This window comes from Bubalus bubalis, chromosome 14 (genome assembly GCF_019923935.1).
Source record: "Bubalus bubalis isolate 160015118507 breed Murrah chromosome 14, NDDB_SH_1, whole genome shotgun sequence".
Taxonomy (NCBI): Eukaryota; Metazoa; Chordata; class Mammalia; order Artiodactyla; family Bovidae; genus Bubalus; species Bubalus bubalis.
Window position 1 is genome coordinate 63,805,782 of NC_059170.1, and position 22,557 is coordinate 63,828,338.

Sequence of the window (22,557 nt, forward strand, 5' to 3'; positions counted from 1 at the left end):
AGCTTTAAAATAGTATATGGCATGCTAAAAGAGCAAAACATGCAAGCTGGACACAAAGCAATCATCAAGACCAGATGCAGATATAGCAGAAATTTTGGAATTATCAAACTGGGAATTTAAATTAACTATGACTAATATAATAAAGGCCTTTGCAGAAATGTAGACTATATGAAAGAATATATAGGTAATTATGCATAGAGTAAATCTCTAAGAAATAATCAAAATAAATGCTAAAAATCAAAAGCACTGTAACAGAAATTAAGAATGTATCTAAATGACTAATAAACATTTGAAAATGGTACAGTCTTATTAGTTATCTAGAAAATTGGAGTTAAATTCATGAGGATTTTATGACATAGATCATTGAGTTTAAGTCAAAGAATGACAGAATCAAGTCATGATAATATTGTAGAGCAACTTGTTCTACAACATGATAATATTGTAGAACTTGCAGAAACTGCTGGTAGCAGTATAAATTAGTATACACACTCTGGAAAACTGGCATTTCTACTCTATTGGGAACTCCAATAAGATTGATGGCTGACTTTTCATCAGAAACTATGGAGAACAAAATGCAATAGGATGACCAAAATGCAAAAAAAAAAAAAAAAAATATATATATATATATATATATATATGATCAACCCCAAATTTTATATCCAGCCAAATTACCTCTCAAAAAATAAAAGTGAAGTAAAGAGATTTTAAAACATAAAAAACTGTGAAAATTCATTGCTAGCAGATTCACTTTATCAAAAGTACAAAAGAAAGTTCTTCAGGCTGAAAGCAAGTGATCTCAGACAGTAATCTGAACCCCATAAAAAAGAGACTGGGTTAAAGTAATTCTGTAATTATAAAAGATAATATTAAAACCTATACATAAATAATAATCATAATTTTAACAAAGCAATGACTATATAGGTTATAGGTTATTATATTTATATATAACGATGGTGCAAAAATATAGTGGAGGGAATAATGCTATATAAGGGTAGCATTTCTATACCTCACTGTAATTACTAGAATTTACTTAGCATAATTCTGATGTAGATTCTTTTTTTATTGTGAAAAAATTGATCTATAACATTGTGTGTTTAACATTTATGGTATGTTGATACATTTGTACATTGCAATATGATGACCACCCCAGTGTTAGCTAACACTTCCATCATGTCATATAATTATCATTTTTTGGTAAGAACACTGTCTAGTCTCTTCTAAAATTAATTGTGGTGATGGTCATATAACTCTGAATATATTTTTTAAAACATTGAAATGAACACTTTAAATGGGCAAATTGTATAATATGTTATATATTTTTTAAAACTAACTCAATGAATGTCAAAAAGAATAGAATTAAAAAAGGATTTGAAAAGTAGGAGGATATGATAAAAGAAAACTCTGACTTTTCTAGGTTACACATTTCTCTAGCATATGTCTTTTAATTGATAGTACTTAACCTAACCTTCCCTCTAATGCTATACTCATTGCCTCTTACTTATCTAAGGAATCTTTGCTTCCTTAATACAAATGAGCAAGTCCTTGTTACGTATACCATTTGGAGAGAGAACCAGAGAAACTGAAATGTATCTGCTAATACTCCCCAGTTTCATTTTGCTATGCATCTTATTACTTTCACAAAATGTTAATTGTTCTGCCTAACCAGACACACTGTTTTGTCATTTTGGCAATGGTGCTGCAGCAGGTAACCACCTCTACACAAATAGCACAACCTTTTTAATACTTACTGGCTCATACATTTCTCCAAAGAGAGACTTCCATCTGGGCATGTTAGTTATAACAGGTTTCTAACTTCAGGTACACACTCTGCTAGAAACTAATTAGCTACAGTATTTTAAATCCAGTAGTTGATCATTCCTAATTATTCCTTTCAATATAAACTGTCCTTTAATAATGTTAACATATTTTTCTCATAATTGGACCTAGTTGCAGTTTAAATCGGACATGACTGAGCGACTTCACTTTCACTTTTCACTTTCATGCATTGGAGAAGGAAATGGCAACCCACTCCAGTGTTCTTGCCTGGAGAATCCCAGGGACGGGGGAGCCTGGTGGGCTGCCGTCTATGGGGCTGCACAGTCGGACACGACTGAAGTGATTTAGCAGCAGTAGCAGCAGCATGTAATATTTAGGCACTTCTAAGTTAAACTACCGGAGAAGGCGATGGCACCCCACTCGGTACTCTTGCCTAGAAAATCCCATGGACAGAGGAGCCTGGTGGCTGCAGTCCATGGGGTCGCGAAGAGTCGGACACGACTGAGAGACTTCCCTTTCACTTTTCACTTTCATGCATTGGAGAAGGAAATGGCAACCCACTCCAGTGTTCTTGCCTGGAGAATCCCAGGGACGGGGGAGCCTGGTGGGCTACTGTCTATGGGGTCGCACAGAGTCGGACACAACTGAAGCGACTTAGCAGCAGCAGCAGTTTAAATCAAGCAAAAATTTCAAATGGCATAAAACTCAAATGAAAAGAGACCCAGTCTCAATCCAGGTTCTTCTACAAGTTTAACCATTTCTTCCTCCAGACTACCAGGTCTACATGCTAAAGGGACCTAGGAGAGCACGTTTTTTCAGTCTACAACATATTCTGATATTCTTTTACATCACTGATGCCACTTTGTTTACACTTAAGTAACATAAAAGGGGCATTAAAATATTTCTGGAAAGTCCAAGAATTTCTGCCCCATGGTAAATTTCCATGGAGACCCTAATTTGCAACATAGCCTGAGGAAAAAAATGTTGTGTTCCACATCACTGGTATATATCCCTGTAGTATGATTTTGATTTTAATTTAAACTTAACAGTTGATTATTATCATAACCTCTCCAGGATATTTTAATTTAGTTTAAGAGAGAGCACTGTATGGAAAAAGCACTGGTTAAAGGCATAAGGTTGTGCATCAGGTTTTTCATTATCTGGATACACAGTCTTGGTCAAACTGTTAATGTCTCTAAGTCTCAATATATGGAGACTTAATGGTTGCTAACAGCCATTCTAATTCTAAGGTTTAATGATACTGCAACCAAGATATTCCATTATAATGCATATTTACTAATAACTAGGCTAATTAAGATAGTACCACACATGAACACACATACAAAGAGAAACACTCATATGTTAGGGTTACTTTACAAAGTGTTTTGTTATGTTTATTTCCATAGAAATTGATCTAGAACACTTGAAAGATACTCTTGGAAGACATATACGGATAGTGGGAAATAAGACCCTAGCAAAGGCTCCCCTTGGTAAGTCTAATCTTTCCAAGTCTGATCTATATGGTTTCTTTACCTTTTTTGGAGTTTGAGTATGAATTTTTAATGAAAAGAGTACTTGCATGTTGTTTTTATATAGGTAAAATCTTCATGAATATCCTCATAATTAGTTGTACTATGGTATTTACTAGAAATCTGAAAGTTAGCTAGATATGATTTTTAGAAAGGATCCATTTAAAAATTAAACCATAAACTGAAATGCTATAATGAACTTGGAATATACTTGATACATCCTGGCTTCCCTGGTAGCTCAAACAGTAAAGCATCTGCCTGCAATGCAGGAGACCTGGGTTCAATCCCTGGGTTGGGAAGATCCCCTGGAGAAGAAAATGGCAACCCACTCCAGTATTCCTGCCCTTAAGATTCCATGGATGGTGGAGCCTGGTAGGCTACAGTCCATGGGATTGCAAAGACTCAGACACAACTGAGCCACTTCACTTCAAGTGTATTTAATTCTATTCTAATCTCTCTTTCTAGTTTAGAAAAGGAGAAAGTCTTCCTGATGAATGTGATAATAACAAGGTGAATTTAACACAGAGTTAATTCATTGGTTGCCATTTCTCTCTATTTGATGGAACTATCAGGCATATTAGCCTTCTCATCTGTGATAGAGTCATTAGTTGTGTTATGTGGTTCAGAGATTATGCTACAGCCTTAACTCTTGTAAAAGTGATAGACACACTGCCCTTTAATTTTGGGGGAAGAACTGATATTGAAGCTGAAACTCCAATACTTTGGCCACCTGATGCGAAGAACTGACTCATTGGAAAAGACCCTGATGCTGGGAAAGATTGAAGGCAGGAGGAGAAGGGCACAACAGAGGATGAGATGGTTGGATGGCATCACCAACTCAATGGACATGAGTTTGAGCAAGCTCTGGTAGTTGGTGATGGACAGGGAGACCTAGCGTGCTGCAGTCCATGGGATCACAAATAGTTGGACACAACTGAGAGGCTGAATGAACTGACTGATAACATCAAAAGAGATAGACCATATAACAGAGATGTAAAAAAGACACCACTGCTAAAACCACTATATCCAAGAATTTTTCCCTTGAGGAGCAGTAGTTGTGCCTTCAAACTGCAAAGGAATATTTCAGTAAAATGTTTCAGCCAGATAGCTAAGAATATAAGCAAGAAAATAATAATAACATGCCTTGAAAAAGGAAGTCAGTATTCAGAGGTGCTATATTGCATATCCAAAATACTCAGTTTTCAGCATAAAATTATGGGTCATGCAAAAAAAAAACAAAAACAGTAAAATGTGACATGTAACAAGGAAAAATGAATACAATAAAAACTGCTTGTGAGGATACAAGCTATTGCACTTAAAGAACAAAACTAAAAAGAAGTTATTATATATATATTTTCAAAGAACTAAATGTAAACATTATTAAGAAGAGAAGGAAGATCTCATGACAGTTCTTTATCAAATAGGGAATATATACAAAGAGAAATATATCATTTTGAAAAGGAACACATAGAAATCGGAGTTGAAAGTATAACTGAAATTTTAAAAAATCAATAGAGATGTTCAGTATTTTTACACTATCAGAAGAAAGAATGAGCAAATTTAAAGTATGGAAATATAGCATGGACAGCAGAGGGATTAAAGAGCAGAATATGGCATTTTAAATAATCACCAAAAAAATATTATAGTTAAAATAATAAACGCTATACAAAGATGCTTTGTCTTCTCTTGGTAGAGCACACAATTATGTAAGTAATTTAAAAGCAATTTTAAATAAATGAATTTACTTTTACATGCTTCATATATAAAATTGGGAAAAGATAGTAAGAATTATGTTATAAAGAGAACTATATATGTAGAATATGAAAAAAAATTCTAAATCTTCCTGGAATTTCATCTGTTTAGTATAAATCTAAAGTAGACTATAAAATTGACTGTGATTGTTACATAGCTCTATGAATATACGAATAAGCATAGAATTAACATTTAAAATGGATCATGTTACATTAAAAAAAAATAGTTCAACAAACTGCAAGCAGAGTAGGATTTAAAAAAAAAACAAAACTTAAAAGCAGTGGGAGAATATTGTGAAGGAAGAAAATTGCGGCTCTTAATAGATTAGGTTTCTCTACTCTATATCATTTATTGCCTCCCTGCTTACCTAAGAATCCTTTGCTTTCTCAAATCAAGTGAATCAGTTCTTCTAATTTTATCTTTGGAGAAAGACCAGAGAAGAGAGCTAAAGTATGTCTGCTAATGTTCTCCAGTTCTATGTTGCTATAGTACACATTACTTTCACAAATGCTGTGACTTAATTACTAAAATTTATTCTGCCCAATCCAGCATGTCTTCAGTTTTAGTAATGATGTCCCAGGTCTTCACCTCTGTTTAGATTGCAGTGGTGATAAATTTGTGCTGCCTCAGTAATAGTGCACACTTAAATATTCATGGGCTCAGCCAGCTCTCCAAAGCAAGACTTATAATGTGAAAGTTCTGGATGTAACAAGTTCAAGCTTCACTTACATGCTATATTAGAACCAAATTTTGCCCACCCAAGACTTTACCTAACAGGTGACCCAGAGTCACCAATTCTGATTATTCCTCTTGCAATATAAAATTATTTTAAATAATTTTTTTTCCTGATACTGAACATAGATCGTCATTTCTGAATCCAGCAAAAAGTAAAAACCATGTAAAGACTCAAATGGAAAGGGATGCAGTACCAATGCTCGCATTTCTGCAATGACCCATTTCCTCCTCCTTAGGGGAGAAGGTCCATGTGCTAAGAGAACCTGGGAGAGTATTTTATCTCTGTCTACAAATTACTTGTTTTTCTTTCCCATCACTGATGCTTACTTGACTTAGCTATATAACCTTTTAAAAAAGAATTAAAATATTCCTGGACAAGTCAAAGAATTTCTGCCTCACAGTAACTTCCTGTGACTAAGATGCCTATCATTTGCAACTTGACCCTGGGGAAAAATGTTATCTTCTACATCACCAGGTATATCCTTACCATGTGAATGTGTTCTTAATGTGCACACTATTTATTAAGATAAACTCTTTAGGATGACTTTTGTTTGCAAAAAGTTTGTATTTTATGGAAAAAGCTCTGGTTAAAGAACTATGAAGTATCAGTTTATGGATCAGCTTTGTTGTTACCTAGATATGTGGCCTTGGTCAAATCATTATTTCTCTGTGTGTTAGTCACTTGGTTGTGTCTGATTGTTTGCAACCCCATGGACTGTAGCCCAGTAGGCTTCTCCATCCATGGAATTCTCCAGGCAAGAATACTGGAATGGGTTGCCATTCCCTTCTCCAGGGTATCTTCTCAACCCAGGGATCAAACCTGGATCTCCAGCATTGCAGGCAGAAACCCTCAATATAATGAGGCTTATGTGATTGCTTACAGCCCTTCCAGTTCTAAGGTCCTGTGATACTACAATCCAAACGTTTCATTTTAAGTCTGTTCTATAGTATTAAAACATAATTAAAGGAGTACTACACAGAGAAACACATTTTAATATATACCTTACAAAAATGTTTTGAAACTGTTTATAGAGACTCATACAGAGCGCTATGCAGAAGCTACTGGAAGAAATATTCTAAAGGGCAAAATCAAGAGTCATCTTGGTAAGAACAAGAGTATTTCAAGTCTATTTCTGCTTTATTTATCTTCTCTGGAATTTAAATTTGTATCTAAATGAGTATAGTGCCTATATGCTATTATTACAGGCTGAAATGTTTTCATCTGCTGCTGCTAAGTCGCTTCAGTCATGAACGACTCTGTGTGACCCCATAGACAGCAGCCCACCAGGCTCCCCCGTCCCTGGGATTCTCCAGGCAAGAACACTGGAGTGGGTTGCCATTTCCTTCTCCAGTGCATGAAAGTGAAAAGTGAAAGTGAAGTCGCTGAGTCGTGTCCAACTCTTAGCAACCCCATGGACTGCAGCCCACCAGGCTCCTCTGTCCATGGGATTTTCCAGGCAAGAGTACTGGAGTGGGTTGCCATTGCCTTCCCTCCTATTATTAGTGGAATTCCAGCAGTTACTAACAGTAGAAAATTAGCTACATAGTATAAGTTTTAGAACTCGTTCACTTAAAACTTATCCTTAGAAATTCAATGCTATGGTAAGTTTGGAATATGCTTGACAGAAGCATTTGAAATGTTATTACTATTCACTTTCTTTTTCACGCTAGAAAGATAGCTGCTTTGTATTTGCATAAGCAGAAAAGCTAGTTTTATCAATGGAATTAAAATGGAGATTTCATTGCTTACTAATTCCCTCTAATTAATTAAAATACTGGCACAGTTTCAGTAACTCTGGTGAAATAGAGATCTTTAGTCTTGTTGTGTAGCTCATAGTTTACACTGCTACCCCTTGTCTTGGTGTAATGGTATTTGTCACACTGCTCTTTGATCTTTGGTGTGGTATTAAGGGAGGCAGAGAGCTTGACAGAAAAGTAAAGGAAAGAGATACTCACAAGGAAAAGCAGCTGTCATCAAAGGTAACTCTTTGCCCAAGTCTGTGCTCCCAGAGGAACAACATTAGAAGCTTCATGCTGTAGAGAAGGAGACTTCTCAACAACAGAATATATGCTTCCCTGGTAGCTCAGATGGTAAAGAATCTGCCTGCAATGCAGAAAACCCAGGTTTGATCCCTGGGTTGGAAAGATCCCCTGGAGAAGGGAATGGCTACCCACAAGTATTCTTGTCTAGGAAATCCTATGGACACAGGAGCCTGGTGGGCTAAAGTCCTTGGGGTGACAAAGAGTCAGACATGCCTGAGTGACTAACACTTTGACACTTTTACATATTCCAGCCAAGTCACTAAACAAATAATGAGGAAAACAGCAACAACAAGCCTCCAAAGAGGAGGGGAACTCAGTATCTAGATTTCTTATATTATCTAGAATGCCCAGTATTTATCCCCCAAAATTTGAGACAGGCAAAGAAACAAAGTGTGAATCAGGTACTAGGAACTTCAGGAAAAGTAGGTGTAAAAAATAAATTAAGCAGTGAGAAAGTATTGTGAAGGAGGAAAATTGTGATTCTTACTAGGTTACAGATTCCTCTAGCACATACCGTTTTTTCCCTCATCCTTAATTCTGCTATTAGATGCTCTTCTTAATGCTTCCTTGCTTACATAGGCATCAACTGTACTTGTCATTCTTAACCTATACCAGGTGGAGAAAAACCAGAGAGCCTCAGTTATATCTCCTCTGTAGGACCTTTAACACTTTCTCCTGCTCTCAGCCATTACAACAAAGTATTAATAGTAAGATCCCCCTTATGGTTTCAGGTTCAGGATAGGTTTCCAACTTTTGGTATGTGTTCTTTGGAACCACCTTCCATTCACAAAACATTGGACACATTATTTGACCCAAGCCACCAGTCCTGTACTTACCACTTTCTCAATATGAATTTTTGTTTAATAACTTTCATGCAGTTTCCTCTCCTTTGACCTAGTTTGTAGTTACTAAATCCTGCCAAATCTTCAAATCACACAAAAACTCAAAGGGAGTGGGATGCAGTCCTGGTGCTGGTACTGCTGCCGATTTACCCACTTCCCCCTCCCCAGCGGAAAGGTATACATTGTAAGACGACCTGATAGGCAGTTTTTCTTAGACCACAGAGTATCTTGTTATTCTTCTGCATCATTAATGTCTTCTGGACTTACATAACCTTAAAAAGGGCATAAAGCACTCTTAAGAGAGTCAAAGAATTTCTGCCTGGTAGTAACTTTGTGTGACCATGGTTTGTAACTTGACCAGTGAGCAGGGGAAAAATGCCATGTTCCACTCATAGGTATATTCTTAAAGGATGAGTGTCCTCTTAGTGTAAACTTGGCAGTTATATCATTAACATGAACTCCCCAAGATGATTAAGGTTTGTGTGAGACATGGCATCATGTAGAAAAAGCACTGGTTAAGGAATTATGGGGCCTCAGCTTGTGGTCAATTTTGTATTTTCTTGGTATGTGTTCTCAGTCAAATCTCAAAACATCTCTAAGTTTCATGAGGCTTATATGATTGCTAAGAGCCCTTCAAATTCTAATGTTTTATGACCATGCAATGCAGGCATATAATTTCTCTTCTGTGATAACAAATACTAATTAACTTAGTACTACACATAGATACAATGATAGACATACATGTGTGTTAGTGGTTACCTTAGAAAGTGTTTTGAAATTTGTTTTATATCTATAGAGACTGATATAGAATGCATGACAGATACAGTTAGAAGAGAAAACGTAATTGGTCAAAGACACAAAGAATCACATTGATAAGAACAACAGTTTTTCAAGTAATACTTATGGTTTATGTCTTTTCTGGGATTTAATTAACTATGAACCATTAATGACAACAGTAACTATATTTTGTTATTAACAGGGAAAAATGCTTATGAATTCCCTCTAATAATTAAACTCTAGTATTTACTATCAGTGGAAAATTAACTGAATGTTACTAGTTTTTAAGTATTTGTAAAGTAATACATAGGCTTCCCTCATAGCTCAGTTGGCAAAGAATCTGCCTGCAGTGCAGGAGACCTGGGTTTGATTCCTGGGTTGGGAAGATCCCCTGGAGAAGGAAATAGCACCCCACTCCAGTATGCTTACCTGGAGAATCCCATGGACAGAAGAGCCTGGCAGGCTACTGTCCATGGGGTCACAAGAGTTGGACATGACTTAGTGACTAAACCACCACCAAAGTAACCCGTATAATCCTATGCTCTAGTGACTTGAGAATATGCTTGGTTTCAGTGTTTCCAACTGCCCTTCTATTCATTTTCATTGCTAGCTTAACATGGAAAAAGCAAAAAAAGCCAGTTGATGAGATAAGGAATATAACAGTTATTTCATTGGTTACCAATTTCCTCTACATAATTAAGTTGGCATGTAAATTCGTATCTCTACTAAGTGGAGTTCTCTAGCAGAGTTTACAATTCACCGACACTGCTTTAGTCTTGGAGTAACAGAGTTAGATACATTTCTCTTTGGTTCCGGAAATCCTATGGTCACGAACTTTCTGCAGAACTGATGCTGAAAACTAGACTTGCAACGGAGAAGGCAATGGCACCCCACTCCAGTACTCTTGCCTGGCAAATCCCATTGACAGAGGAGCCTGGTGGGCTGCAGTCCATGATGTCGCTAAGAGTTGGACACGACTGAGCGACTTCACTTTCACTTTTCACTTTCATGCGTTGGAGAAGGAAATGGCAACCCACTCCAGTGTTCTTGCCTGGAGAATCCCAGGGACAGGGGAGCCTGGTGGGCTGCCGTCTATGGGGTCGCACAGAGTCGGACATGACTGAAGCAACTTAGCAGCAGCAGCAGGGAATAAAAATATTAAAAGCAAGCAGAGACAAACCTTCTAGGGAATTTCACTATAAAAGAAAACAAAGAAATGAAATTTATTTGCTTTTGATTCCTTTATTTTATTACATTCTCACTTTTATTTCCAAAAAAAGTAAGTTAAAAATGAATCAAATAAAACTTATTTACTCCAACAACTTTTAAGTGGGGAAAAGCTGGTGGTGTAAAAGTGAAATTGTTTGAACCAAGCAGTTAAATTTGTTTTGTGTTTTACTTCAGAGTATTTTGGGTTATGTTCTTTCAATTAATTTTTGCTTCAGTGTTGCTTATTAATAGAGATCCTTGTCAGTTTTGAATAATTAACTTAGACACAGCAAAAAGTGCTTTCTTTTATATCCATTCATTTAAAAATGTCCTGCTATTTAGTAACAAAATTGTTAGTTATTTCATTCTTATTTATTAATGGTAAATTTATAACTAAATGCTCTAAATGAAATTTGAAAGTCAGAAACTAAGAGGAAAGAAGTTGAATGTACTGCCAAATGTAAAAATGAAAAAGTGTTATATCCCATCTCACCAGGTACATCTCTGCCATATGAATGCTTTCTAATATACACAAGAAGATTATATTTATTAAGTAAAAGTGAAAAATGAAGTATCTAGGGTGACTTAAATTTATGAAAGACTTTATATTTTATGGAAAAGTTCCCAGTTGAGGAACTATGAGGCATCAGTCTATGGATCAATTTTGCTTGTTGTTACTAGATATATGGCCTTGGTGAAATCACTAAACATTTCTGAGCCTCAATATAATGAGGTTTATAAGACTTCCAATTCTAAAGGTATTACGTGTGCAGTCCAGGCATTTCATTATAATTCTTCTCCTATAATAAAAATATCTAATAAGAATACACACATATTCCACACACACAAACACACAAACATACACATGTTAATGTTTAGCTTACAAATGTATCTTGAAACTGTTTATTTCTGTAGCATCTGATGCAGAGCTATTCCCAGATATTATTGGGAGACGTTTCTTGAAGAGTGAATTCAAGACACAACCCAAGAACCATCTTGGTAAGAACAATATTTTGAGTCTGTTTCCTGTTGTTTTATTAATAGTTTCTCTGCAGTTTATTTAACTTTGCATCTTTAGTGACTACAGCACCTATATACTATTATTACAGGATTAAAAAGTGTCATCAATTCCCTCCTATAATTACTAGAATTCTAGCAATTACTGTCAGTGGGGAATTAGCTGCATATTGTTAATTTTAGAATTTATTTGATTCAAAAGTGATCCATAAAAAATTCAGTGATACAGTGAAGTAAGCCAAACAGAGAAAGACAAATACCATATGATTTCACTCATAGGTGGAATTTTTAAAAGTTAACCATATGTTACTTTAATAATAAGAAACAATACTGTCAATAGAACATTAACTATGTGTAAATCTTAATAGTGAAAGCATATATTTTACTGAAATAAAGTTTTTAAAAATAACAACAAAAAAAAGAAACAGTAACTTGTCTCACTTGGGAAACAGAAAACAAACTTGAAACAAAAATAGTGCTCTGAAGTTCTAAACACTCAAGTAATTAGAGTGGCCCTGATGGCCAAGGTATAAACTGTATTTACATTACTATGTAAATACTGCAGTCTGAAGAGCAAGACTCTTGGGTGGCATCCTCTTTTGTTCCATTGTCTTTCTCCTCCTGTGCAGCTTTCCATAAGCAACCATATTTTTTCATTTTTTTCTCCTTCTTTGTGAAACAAAATACATGTTTCCAATGTACTTTATGGGTACCACATGAATAAGTTCATGTCAAAAAAACAGAAGGAACTGGGTTAAAGTTTAAAAAAAGAATTCCGTGCTTCAAAAGACAATATGAAAGAGTATTTCCTGTTCTTCTATTAATTGACTTAAAAGACAGTTGTATAGAACAGTATAAAAAATATGGAAAAGTTATATATGCTGTTGTTGTTCAGTCACTAAGTCATGTCCAAGTCTTTGCAACCACATGAGCTGTAGCATGCCAGGCTTCCCTGAACTTCACCATCTCCTGGAGTTTACTCAAACTCACTGAGTTTGCACACTGAGTCAGTGATGGAATCAAACCATCTCATCTTCCGTTGCCCCCTTCTCCTCCTGCCTTCAGTCTTTTCCAGCATCAGGGTCTTTTCCAGTGAGTCTGCTCTTAGCATCAAGTGGCCAAAGTATTGGAGCTTCAGTTCAGCATCAGTCCTTCCAATGAATATTCAGGACAGATTTCCTTTAGGATTGACTGGTTTGATCTCCTTGCTGTCCAAGGGACTCTCAAGAGTCTTCTCTAGCACCACAGTTTGAAAGCATCAATTCTTCAGTGCTCAGCCTTCTTTATGGTCCAACTCTCACATCCATACATGACTACTGGAAAAACCACAGCTTTGACTCTACAGACCTTTGACAGCAAAATGATACTTCTGCTTTTTAATACACTGTCAAAGTTTGTCATAGCTTTTCTTGCAAGGAGCAAGTGTCTTTTAATTTCATGGCTGCATTCACTATCTGCAGTGATTTTGAAGCCCAAGAAAATAAAATCTGTCATTGTTTCCATCTTTTCCCCATCTATTTGCCATGAAATGATAGGACCAGATGTCATGATCTTAGTTTTTGAATGTTGAGTTTTAAGCCAGCTTTTTCACCCTCCTCTTTCACTTTCATCAAGAGGCTCTTTAGTTCTTCTTCACTTTCTGCCATAAGGGTGGTGTTATGTGCATATCTGAGGTTGTTGATATTTCTCCCAGCAGTCTTGATTCCAGCTGGTGATTCTTCCAGCCTGACATTTTGAATGATGTACTCTGCGTATAAGTTAAATAAATGGGGTGACAACATACAGCCTTTACACACCCCTTTCCCAACTTTGAACCAGTCTGTTGTTTCATGTCCAGTTCTAACTGTTGCTTCTTGACCTGCATACAGGTTTCTCAGGAGGCAGGTAAGATGGTCTGGTACTCCCACCTCTTTAAGAATTTTCCACAATTTGTTCTGATCCATATAGTCAAAGGCTTTAGCATAGTCAAGGAAACAGAAATAAATGGTTTTCTGGAATTGTCTTGCCTTTTCTATGATCTAGGATGGCAATTTGATCTCTGATTCCTCTGCCTTTTTAAAATCCAGCTTGTACATCTGAAAGTTCTTGGTTCACATACTGTTGAAGCCTAGCTTGAAGGATTTTGAGCATTATCTCTCCAGCATGTAAAACGAGTGCAGTTGTAAGGTAGTTTGAACATTCTTTGGCATTGCCTTTCCTTGGAATTGGAATGAAAACTGACCTTTTCAAGTCTTGTGGCCACTGCTGAGTTTTCCAAACTTGCTGGCATATTGAGTGCAGCACTTTAATGACATCATTTTAAGATTTTTAATAGCTCAGCCAAAATGCCATCACTTCATATAGCTTTCATATAGTAATTTATTTGAAATGCCATCACTTCATGTAGCTTTCTTTGTAGTGAAGTAAGGCCCACTTGACTTCACACTTTGGGTTGTCTGGCTCTAGCTGAGTGACCACACCATCATGGTTATCTGGGTCATTCAGACCTTTTTTTGTAGAGTATCTGTGTATTCTTGCCACCTCTTCTTTTTTTTTTTTAATTTTATTTTATTTTTAAACTTTACATAATTGTATTAGTTTTGCCAAATATCAAAATGAATCCGCCACAGGTATACATGTGTTCCCCATCCTGAACCCTCCTCCCTCCTCCCTCCCCATTCCATCCCTCTGGGTCGTCCCAGTGCACCAGCCCCAAGCATCCAGTATCGTGCATCGAACCTGGACTGGCAACTCGTTTCATACATGATATTTTACATGTTTCAATGCCATTCTCCCAAATCTTCCCACCCTCTCCCTCTCCCACAGAGTCCATAAGACTGTCCTATACATCAGTGTCTCTTTTGCTGTCTCATACACAGGGTTATTGTTACCATCTTCTTAATCTCTTCTATTTCTTAGGTCCTTAACATTTCTGTCCTTTATTGTGCCCATCTTTGAATGAAATGTTCCCTGGGCATCTCTAATTTTCTTGAAGAGATCTCTAGTCTTTCCCATTCTGTTGTTTTCCTCTGTTTCTTGGCATTGTTCACTTAAGACTTTCTTATCTCTCCTTGCTGTCTTTGGAACTCTGCATTCAGTTGGGTATATCTCTCCCTTTCTCCTTTGCTTTTGCTTCTCTTCTTTTCTCAGCTATTTGTAAGACAACCTCCTTAGGCAACCATTTTGCCTTGTTAAATTTCTTTTTCTTTGGGATATTTCAAAGACTTTTCTAGTGCAAACCTTTTAATTTCTAGCGCTTAAACTCAATTTTCCCTCAAATGCTATTCTTTTTTTAAATTGGAGGATAATTGCTTTGCAATGTTTTGTTGGTTTCTCCTGTATAGCACTGTGAATCAGCCATAAGTATACATATATTCCCTCCATGTTGAGCCTCCCTCCCCTTCATCCCCATCCCACCCCTCTAGGTTGTCATAGAGTACCAATCTGAGTCCCTTTTTAGATAGCAGTTATCCCCTAGCTATCTATTTTGCACAAAGTAGTGTTGTATATTTCAGTGCTGCTCTGTCAATTTTCCCCACCCTCTCCTTCCCCCACTATGTCCACAAGTCTGTTCTCTATGTCTGCATCTCTATGCCTGCCCTGGAAATAGGTTCATCAGTACCATTTTTCTAGATTCCATATATATGTGTTAATATACCATATCAAATCCTGAAGGAAATCAACCCTGAATACTCACTGGAAGGACTGATGCAGAAGTTCCAATTCTCTGGCCACCTGATGTGAAGAGCCAACTCATTGAAAAAGATCCTGATGCTGGGAAAGAGTGAAGGCAAAATAAGAGGGCAGCAGAGGATGAGATGGTTGGATAGCATCACCGATTCAATGGACATGAACTTGGGCAAACTCTGGGAGACAGTGAGGGATAGGGAGGCCTGACATGGTGCAGTCCATGGGGTCACAAAGAGTCAGACATGACTTAATGACTGAACAACAATGAGATTAAATGCTGTTCTCATTGGCTCCCAGCTTATCTGAGGATCCTCTGCTTTCTTGAGTCAAATGATTCCATTCTCCTTATTAATTAATTGGAGGAAGATGAAAGTGGCTAAAATATATACAATAATCCCTAATTTTGTGTGGCTATAAATTTTATTACTCCCACTAAGTGTTATTTATTGAAGACTTACATGGCCAATCTGATTCATTTTTGTTCATTTGGTTATTGATGTTCCAGGAGGTATCTTCTCTGTAGTACACTTGGGCTGCCAAAATCATAGTGCCACCTTTTGCATTTATGCATGGGCTCAGCCCTTTTTCCAAAGTGGTCTTCTACTGGACAGTGTCAGGATCATGACAGGTTTCCAACTACATTTACATGCTCAACTGGAACCAACTTTCATGCACTAACCTTTTGATCCAGGGAAACAGGCATTCAAATAGAGCCCTGTTAAAACCACTAGCATCAAAATGCAACTGCATGCATGCCCTTTAGGTTCCCAATCCTTATTATCCCTTTCTCAGTGTGAATATCTTTAAACTAACTTTCATGTATTTTTTATGTCATCCAATCTTAGTTAATTGCTGTCAATTATAGCAAAAACTTTAGACCACATAAAAATTCAAATGGAAATGGATCCTGTCAGAGTCCTGGTTCTGGTACAAATATTGCCATTTCCTCCTGGCAAGACATGAAATGTATATGCCCAAGGAATCCCAGAGGCACTTTTTCTTTAAGTCAGTGATACCCACATGATTTACAGTTATGTAGCCTAAGAGAGGGAGAAGGCAATGGCACCCCACTCCAGTACTCTTGCCTGGAAAATCCCATGGATGGAGGAGCCTGGTAGGCTGCAGTCCATGGGGTCACCAGGAGTCGGACATGACTGAGCGGCTTCACTTTCACTTTTCACTTTCACGCATTGGAGAAGGAAATGGCAACCCACTCCAGTGTTGTTGCCTGGAGAATCCCAGGGACGTGGAAGCCTGTTGGGCTGCCGTCTATGGGGTCGCACAGTTGGACATGACTGAAGCGACTTAGCAGCAGCAGCAGCAGCAGCAGCAGCCGCCTAATAGGGAATTAAAATTTTCCTAGATAAGTCAAAGAATTTCTGACTCATGGTAAGTTTCTGTGACTAAGAAGACTCTTGTTTATATCTTGTCTTGATGGGGAAAAAAATGTGAAGTTGTGCCTCATTGGGAACATCCTTACAGAGTAACTGTACTTTTGATATGAACTTGGAAATTATATTACTATCATAAATTCTCTGGAATTATTTCAGCTTGTGTAAAAGAGAGCATTGTATAGAAAAATCACTGGTTAAGGAATTAAACATGGTTAAAGAAAAGATACTGGTAAAAGGATTATAGAAAAGGCACTGGTTAGGCACAAAGTGGTACATCCATTTGTCATTCCCTGAATGTTTGATTTTGGTCATATCCTAAATATATCTAAACTTCAATATAATGTAACTTACATACTAATAATTGCTTCATCTGTTCTAATTTAAGGTTTTGTGATTCTCCAAACCAGACATTTCAATATAACTCATCTTTCATAACAGCAAATACTAATTAGGTTAATCATACACACACACGTGCACAAACACACACATGCAAACGCACACACATATTTCTATGTAAATAGTTACCTTGTAAACTGTTTTGAAATTTGTTCTTTTCTACAGGGACTAATGTACAAGGCTTGACAGGTAAAACTGGAAGAGGTGTAATAAAGGGACAATTCAAGACACAATCAAGGAATCTCCCTGGTAAGAATAGGAATTTTACAAATCTAAGATTTCAGGTTTACTTATCTTCTCTAGAGATATTTAAACAAGAGTCATGAATAACATCAGTATCTATGTTTTAATATTACATGGGCTTAAATTTTCAAGAATTTTTTCCTTAAATTCGATATTAAATATCAATGTAAAACTATCTACGTATTATTAATGGTAGAACTCATTCACTTAGGATGTAATCCATAAAAACCAGTCCTTTAATAAACTTAGCATATGCTTGGTGAAAAATATGACCAATTATATTCTATTCACTTTCTGTTTTCAGCTTAGGTAGACATTTCTCTTGAATTTGCAAGTGCAGAAAGGCTAGCTAAGGAATGTGATAAGAATATAACATCTCAGTGGTTATCGATTCCCTCTTTATTAGACCTGTAGTAACAGCATTATGGGAGAAGGGATGGCACCCCACTCCAGTACTCTTGCCTGGCAAATCCCATGGACAGAGGAGCCTGGTAGGCTGCAGTCCATGGGATCGCTAAGAGTCGGATACGACTGAGCGACTTCACTTTCACTTTTCACTTTCATGCATTGGAGAAGGAAGTGGCAACCCACTCCAGTATTCTTGCCTGGAGTATCCCAGAGACGGGAGAGCCTGGTGGGCTGCCATCTATGGGGTCGCACAGAGTGGGACACAACTGAAGCGACTTAGCAGCAGTAGCAGCAGCAGCAACAGCATTACACACATTTCTTTATGGTGTTTTCTGTGATATTGAAAGAAGACATCTAAATAGAGATAAAAGGAAAACAGACATTCGAACAGAACCCTGTAACTACAAACACCAACAGGCTACTGTGTGCATGCCTGAGGATGTGCCCTCTGAGGACCAATAGGTGAGGCTTCACACCTCAGGAAAAAAGAGACATTAGTAAGACACTTCTGAGAAATCACTGTAAATAAACAAGCAAACAAGCAAGCGAACACACTAAACAACAAGCCTTAAAAAGGGAAACAAATTAGAATCCAGAAATACTATGATATATTATCTAAAATGTCCATGCTAAGTCGCTTCAGTCATGTCCAGCTCTTTGCGACTGCATGGACTGTAGCCCGCCAGGTTCCTCTGTCCATGGAATTCTCCAGGCAAGAATACTAGAGTGGGTTGCCATGCCTTTCTCCAGGGGATCTTCCCGACCCAGGGATCGAACCCACATCTCTCATGTTTCCTGCATTGGCAGGCAGGTTCTTTACCACTAGTGGCACCCTGGAAGCCCCGAAAATGTCCAGTTATTAGCAAAAAAAAAAAAAATTAAGACATGCAAGGAAATAATAAATTGTGACCCATGCACAGGAAAAAGCAGGAAACAAAATATGCTTGTGAGAGTCTTGGATGTTGGATTTAGCAGACAGTGATGACCTAATAGTTATTATAAATAGAAAAAGGAAATTTTGTTTTAAGAAAACAAAGATATGATGAAAATATTTCATCAACTAGATATTATCATCTAAAAATAAAAATGTAGAAGAACCAAATGTGGTAGAAATATACAATAAATGAAATGAAAATACTGCCTAAGGGAAGAGATTGAATACTGCCTAAGGGAAGAGTCTGGAGAAAGAAACAGTGAATTTAAGGTAATGGGAAATACTAGAAGAGAGAGAGTGCAGTAAAAATATTTGAAAAGATGGCTGAAAATTCTGTGAATAACACTAGATGGTAGCTAATAGAACAAACACTACATATACATACTAAACTTGTTCTAATTTTGTCTCTCAGATTCTTTAAAAACTATATAGGTTCATAAAGAAATAATTGTAAGAACAATTTTAACAATATCTTTAATTTTATACATGTAACATGTAATTCAGTAGCACAAAAATAGGGATAAGAGAATAAAACTATATATCAGTCATGCTTCTGCATTTTCCTACAATTTAATTAGTATGACTCTGAAGTTGATTCTAAAATTGACTATGGCGATTGTTACACATTCTATAAATATATTAATAACCATTGATTACACATTTAAAATGGGCATATTGTATGTTAAACTTTAAAAAAATAGTTTAGTAAACTCCAAGCAGGATAGGATTTTCCTTTAAATACTTAAAAGCAATGGGAAGATGTTGGGAATATGTTGTGAAGAAGGAACATTGTGGCTCTGAATAAATTAGGCTTCTTTACCACATATCATTTATGCTTCCAGTGTTTAACCCAATCTGTCCTCAAAGGTTATTCCCATTGCCTCCCTGCTTACCTAAGAAGCCTTTGCTTTTTCAAATCAAATGAATCAGTTCTTCTAATTTTTTTTCTGTTGGAGAAACATCAGCAGCTAGAGTCTGCTAATCTTTTTATGTGTTATGTGTTGCCAAAGCACACATGACTTTCACAAATGCTCAATCTAATTTGTGTTTGGTTTTAGTAATGATGCCCCATGGTCTTCACCTCTGTTTGGATTGCAGTGGTGATAGATTTGTGCTGCCTCAGAGATAGCACATGCTTGAAATATTCATGGGCTCAGTCATTTCTCCAAAGCAGGACTTCTGGTTTATAAATTCTGGATATGACAGTGTCCACCTTCACTTATATGCTATATTAGAACCAAATTTTGCCCACCAAAATCTTTTTTTTTAATTTAATTTTATTTTTTAACTTTATAATATTGTATTGGTTTTGCCATATATCAACATGAATCTGCCACAGGTATACACGTGTTCCCCATCCTGAACCCTTCTCCCTCCCACCAAAATCTTTACCTAATAGGTGACCCAAAGTCACCAATTCTAATTATTTATTTTGCAATATAAAATTATTTTAAATAAAATTTTTTCTGTCATTGAACCTATATCATTGCTTCTGAATCCATCAAAAAGTGAAAATCACACAAAGACTCAAATGGAAAGAGGTATAATACCAATGCTCATATTCATGCAAATTACCCATTTCCTTTTCCCCAAGTAAAAGATCTGGGATAAAGTGCTAGTCTACAGATTACTTGTTAACTTTTCCATCAGTGTTGTCTTTTGATTTATAGTTGTTGTTATTTGGTTGCTAAGTTGTGTCCAGCTCTTTGCTACCCTGTGGACTGCAGCATGCCATGCTTTCCTTTCCTTCACTACCTCCCACAGTTTGCTCAAATTTATGTCCATGACTTATATAACCTTTAAAAAAGAAATTAAAGATTGTTCTATACAAAAACCAATACAATATTAACATTGTAAAGTTAAAAAATAAAATTAAATTAAAAAAAATATTCTAGTAGAGGGAAAGGAAAAGAGGAAGGAATATTTTAGACATGCCACTTAAATCAAATTAAAATGCTGACCTTCTTCAAAAAAAAAAAAAGGAATTAAAATATTCCTGGACAAAGTCAAAGAATTTCTGCCTCACAATAATATTCTGTGACTGTGATGCCCATCATTTTTTCCAGGCAACTTGGCCCAGGAAAAAAAATGTCATGTCTGGCCTTACCAGGTATAATTCTTACCATATGAATGTAGTTTAAACGTATACAATGTAGTTTTAATGTAATGAAAAGTTACATTAATTAAGATAAAGTCTCTAGGATGACTTAAATTTGCAAAAAGACTGTGTTTTATGGAAAAAGCCCTAATTAAAGAATTATGAGGCATCAGTCTGTGAATCACTTTTATCACTACTTGGCTATGTGGTCTTAGTCAAACTAATAAACATTTCTAAGGTACAATATAATGAGGCTTATATGGTTGCCAATGGCTCTCCCAATTCTAAGGTGTTTCGATTCTGTAAGACATTTCATTATAATTCTTCTTCTATAATAAAATGCTAATTAAAGGAGTATTACACACAAACTCACACAACTACATGTTGATATTTATCTTATGAAAGTGTTTTGAAACTGTTTATTTCTATAGACACTGATACAGAGCACTTCCCAGATGCTGTTGGAAGAAGTATGCTAAAGAGTGATATCAAGACACAATCCAAGAGTCATCCTGGTAAAAGTAAGAATATTGCAAGTCTATTCTGGCTTATTTATCTTTTCCAGAGTTTGAGTTTGAGTCTGATTATAGTACCTGTATGCTGTTATTACAGGATACAGTATCTTCATAAATTCCCTTCTAAAGTTAGAACTGCTGGAACTCCAGCAGTTATTATCAATGGAAAATTAGTTACATATTTTAAATTTCAGAGCTCCTTCTTTTAAAAAGTGATCCTCAAAATTTCAGTTGTATAGTGAGCTTGGAATATACTTAATTAAAGCATTTCAAATGCTACTCTTTTTTTCTTTTTTTTTTTTCAGGCTAGTTGCTTTGTATTCGGAAAAGCAAAAAGTCTAGTTTATGAATGGGATTTAAAGACTTACCAGATAGTTATTGTATTGCTTATTAATTCCCTGTATATAATTAAAATACCAAGCATATTTTCAGTATCTCAGGTGAAGTAGAGAGCTGTAGTCTTGTTACATAGTTCATAGTTTACACTTGTTTCCCTTTGTCTTGGTGTAAGGGTGTTTGACATACCACTCCTTGATCTTTGGTGTGATATTAAGGGAGGCAGAAAACCAGAGAGCCTCAGTTATATCTCCTCTAACACTTTAACACTTTAACACTTTCTCCTGCTCTCAGCCATTACAACAAAGTATTAATAGTAAGATCCCCCTTATGGTTTCAGGTTCAGGATAGGTTTCCAACTTTTGGTATGTGTTCTTTGGAACTACCTTCCATTCACAAAACATTGGACACATTATTTGACCCAAGCCACCAGTCCTGTACTTACCACTTTTTCAATATGAATTTTTGTTTAATAGCTTTCATGCAGTTTCCTCTCCTTTGACCTAGTTTGTAGTTACTAAATCCTGCCAAATCTTCAAATCACACAAAAACTCAAAGGGAGTGGGATGCAGTCCTGGTGCTGGTACTGCTGCCGATTTACCCACTTCCCCCTCCCCAGCGGAAAGGTATACATTGTAAGACGACCTGATAGGCAGTTTTTCTTAGACCACAGAATGTCTTGTTATTCTTCTGCATCATTAATGTCTACTGGACTTACATAACCTTAAAAATGGCATAAAGCACTCTTAAGAGAGCCAAAGAATTTCTGCCTGGTAGTAACTTTGTGTGACCATGGTTTGTAACTTGACCAGTGAGCAGGGGGAAAATGCCATGTTCCACTCATAGGTATATTCTTAAAGGATGAGTGTCCTCTTAGTGTAAAC

At 36.5% G+C, this 22,557-nt stretch overlaps 1 protein-coding gene across 2 annotated transcripts in view; it reads left to right on the forward strand.

The window, feature by feature from the left end:
• Positions 1-22,557, forward strand: part of CCDC7 (coiled-coil domain containing 7) — a 263,556-nt gene that overhangs the window by 222,190 nt on the left and 18,809 nt on the right. For both annotated transcript variants that reach the window (XM_044928180.2, XM_044928181.2), the window contains 5 exons: positions 3,183-3,266; positions 6,825-6,896; positions 11,579-11,662; positions 17,305-17,388; positions 21,254-21,343. In XM_044928180.2, the coding sequence (XP_044784115.2) occupies positions 3,183-3,266; positions 6,825-6,896; positions 11,579-11,662; positions 17,305-17,388; positions 21,254-21,343 (414 nt within the window). The remainder of the gene's footprint in view (positions 1-3,182; positions 3,267-6,824; positions 6,897-11,578; positions 11,663-17,304; positions 17,389-21,253; positions 21,344-22,557) is intronic.